The sequence below is a fragment of the Taudactylus pleione genome, unplaced genomic scaffold (assembly GCF_031769625.1).
Source record: "Taudactylus pleione unplaced genomic scaffold, aTauple2 ptg000004l, whole genome shotgun sequence".
NCBI lineage: Eukaryota > Metazoa > Chordata > Amphibia > Anura > Myobatrachidae > Taudactylus > Taudactylus pleione.
The window spans coordinates 5,219,119-5,228,566 of record NW_028284407.1 but is presented as its reverse complement, the minus strand read 5'-3'; the positions used below and the strand labels follow the sequence as shown (position 1 = coordinate 5,228,566).

Genomic DNA, 9,448 nt, shown 5'->3' with positions numbered 1-9,448 from the left:
CACCCAGCACTTTGGTCGGGTTTAGCTGCTTTACGTGGCTAAACCTGACCTCTATGGGCGTGATCAGCGCGAAAAACTGCATCAATTGAATAGCGGGCCGCGAACTCCTGTCACTTTAGACGGGAGATCCGGACCGCGTAATCAATTGAATTCCGCCCAATATGCCCTTACAAGAAATACTCCTGGATAAAAGGACTTCTTTACCTAAAAGGAATCTGAGACAGTCACATATGAAGTAGAAAACTTTAATGAACTGAAAGCTGGATATCACACTTTTTACAGTGTCCATTTCCAAAACAACTGTGAGATGTATTTTCAGGTCCCTTTTCTACATATTAACCTGAAGAGGAAAGTTAGTATACACAATTGCCATTTAGAAGACTATACTATTTTTTTTTTTTTTTTTAAGAGCCTGCATTTTCTACTTGCAAAAACATTTAAGGAATAGAATTTTTCCTACAGTAGCAGGCACAAGGCCCAAGCAATGAAACTATGTACATGCATAACAACATGGCCGCAGGTCATAAAAATATATACATCCCCCCCCCCCAGTGAAATGTTTAAAATGGACCTTGAATTAAAGTTTTAATTCAACAGCACATCTCTAACAAAGTATAGTATTCTATTCATACCTTAATAACCATCTTAGGAATTTTTCCTGTGCCAAAAACAGACAGATCCAGCAGCCATTCTATCAATTAAAATCTATATAACCAGCGACAGGTCACAGGACCAAGCGACATAGTATACATGGTGCAGTTCTAGCAGTCCTGATATATACCAATCATTCTGTGGCATGTATTCCCAGAAAAGCCATTTTCATTTATCTTAGAGAATCTAATAGTATAGAATAGAACTTTATATCATATCTATTGTTAAGCATGCAGTATTGACTATACTACAGTGTATAGGATTATACAAATAAAACACTGTTAAAAAAAGAATTAGTCTATGTACAATTTACAACTGAATTTTTTTTTAAATGTAATTTAGTATTTCTTTAAAAGTTATACTAACTTGAACATTAACCTAAAACCTCAATTTACAAAATGTGCAGCACCTACATATATATAAAAAAAAAAAAAAAAAAAAGATATAAAAAAATAGATCTAGCAAAGCAGCCCATGTACTCTTGTATGAAACTTTAAACTAACTAATGTTTTTAAAACAGGTCATCAGATTAAATATAAAAACTAAGGGGTCTATTTACTAAACTGTTAAGAGATAAAGTGAACAGAGATAAGGTACCAGCCAATCAGCTCCTGTCATTTTTCAAACAGCCTGTGAGTTGGCAGTTAGGAGCTGATTGGCTGGTACCTTACCTCCATTCACTATCTCCTAACACAGCTTAGTAAATAGACCCCTAAGTACATTACAATCCTTGGACACAATACCCTGCAAGATGTGTTACAGAAGCTGTCCTACTGGGATTTTACTGCCCGTTTTAGTGAAGGCTATAAGCATATGACGAAAGTAAACATTTATCAGCATCTGGTATATACAAATATGGAATGTTTCGTAGAACAGTGTTTCTTAAATAAAGGCCCCTCAAGGAGCACTAGATGGTTCACAAGTCTTCCATCTGGAGTGTATTGATTAGCTGACATTTTAAAAAAGATCCACAATGGTACTAATCTTACGCGGGATTCAGCGAAAAGACCTGGAAGACATTTAGGGTCTTCAGAGGACTGGATTTAAGAAACCGGCAAAGTGCACTAGATTTAACAAAAATCATAATGGAAAACACTTTGCAAGGAAGGCACGATAACAGCTATCTGTAAAAGACTACCGCATGCACAATAAGTGAATGTTAAAGACAATTTTTTGTACAAATAATTTACAGTATGCAAGTGTTTTCCAACTCTGACTATCAAATACCCCTTTCACACAGGTCATGTTTTACAGAGTTGAGCTAATCTATTTGGCTGTGCTAAGTGGTTGCACTTGTTCTATACCAATAGTGATAAGCTGTTTGGGGTACTTGATCAACATAGTTTGGAAACCATTCAGTAGAGAATACAGTGTGCTAACATTTTTGGCTTTTTTTTAATAAACACTATTGGCCTAGATGAATGATAGATCATTTCCGATGACACACCAGTAATTTAAAAAAAACAAACACAAAACACAGCTAACATGGCAACATTATCAAGTTAGCAAATAATGGTGTGTTGTCTTCTAGTGACCAAAAGTCCCAGTGAAGTAATATCGCATCGTTCTCAGTCTTCCAATTCAAGTTCCCTTTTCAAGCTGTGAAGAGAAAACAAACAGAATTTAGCTGGAGTTTAGGCAGCAGGAGCAAGCTGTGGGGCTGATTTAACCACAGACTGATCCAGTACCTGCTTAGATAGGCATGAACGTTGTCAAATCCATGGTACTTGGCCAGGTAAACCAGCACACCTGTGGCACATCTGCCATTGCGCTGCCTACAGAAGCTACAGTTACAGATCCCTCGGCATGGGGGACACTGCCACTCCTGGAAAGAAAGTTATACATTAAAGCAATCATGGTCCATTAGAACAAAAGCTCAAAATGAAAGCAGCCCACATTGTTGTAGACCATTTTCAAGACCACCTAGGGTGACAGTCAGGCAGCAGTAGCTAATGATTACTTGATAACTAGGGATGTGCACACTCACCGGATCGAGTAGCGCAGTCTTCACTTCCTCTCCATACCGGTTCTTTAGGCAAGGACCACAGAACTGGCCCCTCACTCCCATACACTCAGGGTTCCGGCAATTCGTTTTTGTGTCAATTGTCTTTTGACGGCACTGATGACAAGTTGAGCCCTAAATTGAAAACAAAACCATTGAACCACTATTTAAAATAAATCTAAGAATCATTCCCAGAGTGCTGCCAGGCTTGTTTAAACTAAAAATCAGGGCAAATTATTTTGCTTATATTGGAGTATTCAGAGAAAAGTATGACCAATAGCAGATTAAAATTTTTTAATGGCCTACAAAAAAAACAAAACAAGGCTGTATCCTTCAACTGCCCTAACATAGGAGCACCACACAGCAAGAGTCGCACATCATGATCCTTACAGTTACTCTGTTGTAGACTTTATCACTTCCAATGACACAGATGTTATCCAGCTCCTCTTCTGTAATGTCTTCAACTGGACGGATTATGTGGGGAATAGTCATGGAACTTTGGCGACGGATTCTAGGCACGTAATAGTCTTCCTGCAATGCATAAGATGTACGTATATAACAATAGCATATGCAGCACTGGTTTACACAGTCACATCCTCCCTGCCTCGTTAACCAATAAGCAGTGGAACTCCATTAGTACATTTGCATTCACCAATTCTCCATGTTTTCCTCAGAGCAGAGAACACACAATGCCACTTCCTCAGGAGTGGTATAAAAAGTCGACTGGTTCTGAATGTCGACAGTAAAAAGGTTATTAGGCCAATCATTCTGAAGACATGTATTTAGGTCGACAAGTTAAATGGTCAGTCAAAAGCTCGAGCTTTAACATGTCGACACTAAAACGTGAACACATAATCAACCCTAAGAAACCCATCAGTCGATATCTTCTGACTGTCGACCACTTAACCCTGTTGACCTAAATACATGTCTACAAAATGGTCGACCCAATGATCATGTTGACATTTAGAGTGTTGACCAAGCAATCGGTATCCCACTTCTTTAAATATGGGACTGCCCCTAATTGTTCATACGGATAATACCAGCAGAATGAAGTTTTGGAAATGCAAGTGTCCTTCTGCTGAGATCATCATCTAAGTGGCCTTCCGCTGCCAGCACCATCAATGGCTCTGATAAGTCTGACTTGAGGTAAAAATCTAAATAAGGGTCCTGAGAAGCCATCCGGGGAAAAGAGGCAGCTGGACAGCGATCAATAACTACATTTATGAAGCTTAGATATCCCTGGCTATTCTTGAAATGGCAAAGAGACCCATGTAAGCATATGTACATTCAATATTGTATTATAAGACTCGTTATGCATGAACATAACCACACTTAGAGAAAATATATATATATATATATATATATATATATATATATATATATATATATATATATTAATTATACACACACACATACCCTATCTATTAAGCAGTGAAAAGTGTGGAGAAGTGAACCAGTGGAGAAGTTGACCATAGCGACCAATCAAGCTTTCAAGTAGCATTTATCAAGTACAGTCTATAAAATAATAGGTAGGAGCTGATTGGTTGCTATGGGCAACTTCTCAACTGGTCCACTTCACACTTAACTTCTTGATAAATAGACCTTTATCTTTTAAATGCAGTTCAGTAAGCTGATCATGTATAAAAACTTACATCAAATTCCTCCATCATCTTTCTTTTCCTAACTAAGTAGTAGCGGTCATCATCTTCCTCATCCTCCAGGGCAGGGCTGGGTGGCCCATCAATCATCGAGCTTGACCTGGTACGAGGGCGAGAGGTTCTTTCCGGATTCCTCCTGATATGTCCTGCAGACTGTGGTGTCCTAGGAGTGCGTTTTATTTTCTGCATAAAAGAAAAAAAAATAAAATTGTAAATTAACTGGCATACAGGAACACATCCCCGAATCTGACTGTATGAGAGGAGTGTAATAGATTACTGCATGTACAAGTCATCTCCAGGAAATGCAGCACTGTTTACTTACCGGAGTTGAAGGCGAGAAGAGACTTTTACTTGACAGGAAGTCGGGCATGTTTTTCAGTTCTGCCATTAACTTTGCAAGCTGCATTGAAAAAAACAAACAAACAAAAAAAGTAATTTGACTGGAAACATTGTGTACTAATTATAAAAAAGTATTTCTATTTGTTTAAAAAAAAAAAAAACACACCCAAGTCACTTAAGGTACTGCAAGAGGCATTAAACTTGTCCTTAAATGCCACTAGAGTACCTGTGATCAGTACACAGTACTTAAATTTGGTCTTGTTGTGAACATATTCTAACTGAGCCAAGGGCTTGTTGGGAAATTGAATATAACCACAAATTGTAGTTCATGAACAATACCTGCGGAAAGCACTACACGTACCATTTCTTTGTTCTGTTTAATGTTTAAGGCGCGTTTCTTTAAGAAGCCAGGACCACTCTCGCTATCGGAGACATCAGAATCTTCAGTCTTCACTTTCTTCTCCACTGTCTCTTTTGCAGAGTTCGTTCTTGGACTCCTTTTCGGTGGGAACTTTAGAGCCACTTTCAGAGACTCATTCTTTTTGGTTTGACCTCTTGTGGACCTTCTAGTTCTCATAGGCTTCACTTCCTCGGAATCAGATTCAATTTTCTACCAGATAAAACAAACACCATTTTTTGCAACAGAATGCAGACGTTGCAGGAAACTCCAACATTTCACCTATTTAGCGCGTACATTGAAATCACGGTTTTCCCACGGACTATACTGATGCTGCACAGCCGGCTAGAGTGGGGTGAGGCTCCGTAACACCTCTCCAGAAACTGTAACACAATGCAGCTCCAAGACATCCTGCATTGCTGTGCTAAGTGGCAAAGGAGGTCTTCGTGAAGAAGAATTATGTTGATACATTTCCGCCAAACTCTCTTGCACTAATTTGCCAGATTTCCACATTCATAAAATCAGTGTTCAATATTTTAATTATGTGATCACTGAAGATTTGATTACTCTTCAGACAGTTATGTTAAATAAGGGACCTTAAAACCACACATACAAAAGTATCCCCCCCCCCCCCCCCCCACCTAACAACTCACCATTGCATTATGAACCTCGTCATCTGAAAACCCACAAAACGATTCTGTATCCGAATGCTCAGAAAATATTTTGGCCAGTTCTTTGCTCGTACCTTTTCTAAACCTGTTTTTCTGAGAAGAGGGTAAAAACATACATGCACACTTTTAGCCGTCATTTTCCGCAAAGTGCTCAGACCGCAAATCACACTTACAAGTGCGCTATGAAAGAATAGCTTTTGTTACTAAGAAAATGGTCGAGGTTTAATAACCATTTCAGTGGCATCGTGGCAATCAAGCATCTTAGGTCATGTGACGTTTCAAGGGGAAAATAAGCAGACAGATCTACTACTAACAATTACCACCTAGAGCCGCCAGCAAAAAAACAAATAAAAAGTCAAACGAAATGACTGGAGACTGTATATTCATGAGCGCTCTATAGAAATATTAGCAAAGGCATGCAGGTTCTAATCAAGCACAACACTACTTGCACTTCCAGCATGGAAGGCGCAGTTCCCAGGCATGCTTCTGCCACACTTACTGTGGTGTTTGCTAAATTATCAGAGCCATAACTGTCACAACTGTCATCGGAGGATGACGAGGTCTCCATGGGAATTAAGTTCACATTCCGAAATTTCTGGAAATTCTTTTTTTTTTCAGTTTGCTGAAATGGATAAAGCAGTAGCACATTTAACATAACCATAACAAACAAATGAAAAAGTCACCAAAAGAACCCTTATACAGTAAGTCAGAGGATGTGGCTGGGTCTCCTCAATTACACCCACCAGTAAGGTGCCAAGATGTCACTGCTTGTCCAACAGCCTCACATTTTGAAATATAATAAAGTTCCAGGGTCTATGTATTTGTAAAAACAAAACTACCAATTTTGATATAGGGACCAGTCTGGTTAAAGCAGAAGGCACTTCATATACACAACAGCCTAACATACAGGAAACAGATGTGCACACAGATACTTAAAGTGGGCAGGCAAAGCAACCAACCTGGTCACGAATGTTACAATTGTGGGGTACTGCATAATAGAGGGGGACATGGGGTCAAGCTTTAATAGCGTGTTAACTTATGTAGGGTATGAAAAATATGGGGAAGATGTTTGTTTATTATATATGTACTTCACTTTTTTATTTTCATTCTTTTTATGCAGCTGTGGCTGCTCTTAACCATCTCTTTTACACTGCACTTTCCTTACTATGGCGTTGCCCTGGGGTGGCTTAGCTGGGCCAGTTTGGGGGGGTGTCCTGCACTCTGGATTTGAATCCTAGTGTGTTAGGGACCTACCCTAAAGAGGTTACCTGGATATGGTGGCCAAGATTATGCTAAAAACCTATTGATTGCAAAATTTTATTGCATTTATATATTATCAATAATTTGGAGTTGTGCACCTGAGTTTTGTCTGTTTTTGGGTATGAAAAATAACCGATAAGGTGGGGAAAACAGGCAAAATTCTGAGCTGATACTGCTGGAGGGGAATGGGTATGAAATACCGCCGGCCGCATGGTTCGATTCCCGTCAGCGGCAGCCTGACAGGAGCAGAGTGCGACGCAGCGGAAGCTCGACAGCGCTGGAAATCCCGATCGTGGATAGGCAAGTATCCACTAACTTAACCCCCCTAACCCTCCTTATGGGTGCCTAAACCTAACTTCCCCCTCTAAGTGCCTAACCCTAACCACCCCCTTCCCCACTACCTAAACCTAAGTCCCCCGCGGGGGGGGTGCCTAACCCTAAGTCCCCCCCAGGGGTGCCTAAACCTCCCTCCCCCTAGCCTAACCCTCCGGGGGGGGGTGCCTAGCCCTAAGCCCCCCCCCTCCGGAGGCCCTAACCCGCGGCGCCCGGCATCACTACGATCGTGATGCCGGGCGCCAGTCTCCCGGCGTTGGGGAAATGCGGGCGTCTACATCTAGAAGCCCGGCATTTCACCCTTGCCGTGATAAGACAGTCGGGAAGCCGGCTGCCGGTATATAGGCAGTCGGCTTCCCGATTGCTTCCCGCTGGAGGATGGGGTAAGGATAACCATAGAGGCAGCTCTTATTGTCAGTTGAGTGGGATATCAACTATAAAGCTGCATGCAGATGTGACCATTACCATTCGGGGAACAAACCATACTGTCAACATTATGCTTAAGAAAAATAAGAAAGTGTAAAAGTTTAATTACAGCTGTAAAACTGTCAGATTCTCTAGAAATAAAGCCAATATATTAGCAGTAACACCAGTCTAACACCCCCCCCCCCCCCGAGACACCCCACACACGTAACAACCCCCCCCCCAGAGACACCCCACACACGTAACACCCCCCCCCCCAGAGACACCCCACACACGTAACACCCCCCCCCCAGAGACACCACACACACGTAACACCCCCCCCCCCAGAGACACCACACACACGTAACACCCCCCCCCAGAGACACCACACACACGTAACACCCCCCCCCCAGAGACACCACACACACGTAACACCCCCCCCCCCCAGAGACACCACACACACGTAACACCCCCCCCCCAGAGACACCACACACACGTAACACCCCCCCCCCCAGAGACACCACACACACGTAACACCCCCCCCCCCAGAGACACCACACACACGTAACACCCCCCCCCCCCAGAGACACCACACACACGTAACACCCCCCCCCCCCAGAGACACCACACACACGTAACACCCCCCCCCCCAGAGACACCACACACACGTAACACCCCCCCCCAGAGACACCACACACACGTAACACCCCCCCCCCCAGAGACACCACACACACGTAACACCCCCCCCCCCCCAGAGACACCACACACACGTAACACCCCCCCCCCCCCCTTCCCCAGAGACGCCACACACGATAAACACGCTCGTATATAATCACTATGAGGATATTATTTTGCAGGCTGAGCCCTCATCTCCAGGAGCAGGGAACATGTGTGTAGCGGATAATACACACAGACCCCGGGGTCCTACCACACAGAGTCCCGCACCATGCACACCGTACCTGGCCAGCCCGGAGCTCGGCGTGCAGGACATTGCATGAAACAGAAACGATGCATTGCTGTGCACACCCCAGAGACGGGCTGTGAGGTGGTCTGCAGAGCCATGCTATCGGCCTGAGCGCTCACCTGTAGCTGGAAGGGGTCCATGCTGCTGGCTGGTACCGAGGCGCTGCTGCTCACACAGTCACACACGTGTGCTCCGGGCGCTGCTGCTCACAAGGATGAGTGATTTCCCGCGAAAGTTTTACCGCGAAAAGTTTGTAATGGGCGGGGGGCGGAGCTCTCCCTGCTGGTCGGGGTCCTGCACGGGCCACATTGTAATACTACTTACTAACAACAACAACACCTCCCCCTGCCCCGTCCTCCCCTGGCTGATAGTACATGGCGCCGGGCGCAGCCCACTCCCCGATCACACAGAAAGTACTGCCCTTATGTGTCTGTGTAGTGTAGTCAGTGTCAGTCACTGTGTGTGTGTGTGGTGTATACACAGCGGCCATTACCCTCACAGCCCGCCAACCTCACGTGTACTATAGCTGAGGTGTGACTGACCAGCAGAGCCGGAATTAGACCTCATGGGGCCCTAGGCAAGGTACCGGTTTGGGGGCCCCTCCTTCAAACAATCCTGTACATGTTATTACAGTAGGTGTCTCTGGAAACCATTTGGAATGTCACAGGCGAGAACAGGGATGGAGGAAATGGGGACGAACAGGGGTAGACAGGAGGAAAGAGCGAGAAATAAAGGGAGACAGGAGGAAAGGTAATGTCTAAATTCCCTTCA

General features: G+C 43.5%; 1 protein-coding gene across 1 annotated transcript; it reads right to left on the bottom strand.

The window, feature by feature from the left end:
• Nucleotides 1-231: 231 nt before the first annotated feature.
• On the bottom strand, nt 232-8,988 carry CDCA7 (cell division cycle associated 7). The gene is made up of 10 exons (XM_088468389.1): nt 8,797-8,988; nt 6,218-6,340; nt 5,701-5,811; nt 5,012-5,260; nt 4,634-4,711; nt 4,306-4,494; nt 3,044-3,184; nt 2,639-2,788; nt 2,340-2,476; nt 232-2,250 (listed from the first exon to the last, which is right to left on the bottom strand). The coding sequence occupies exons 1-10, from the start codon at nt 8,815-8,817 to the stop codon at nt 2,220-2,222; spliced, it is 1,230 nt and encodes a 409-aa protein (XP_088324515.1). The 5' UTR covers nt 8,818-8,988; the 3' UTR covers nt 232-2,219.
• Between the last annotated feature and the right edge of the window lie 460 nt (nt 8,989-9,448).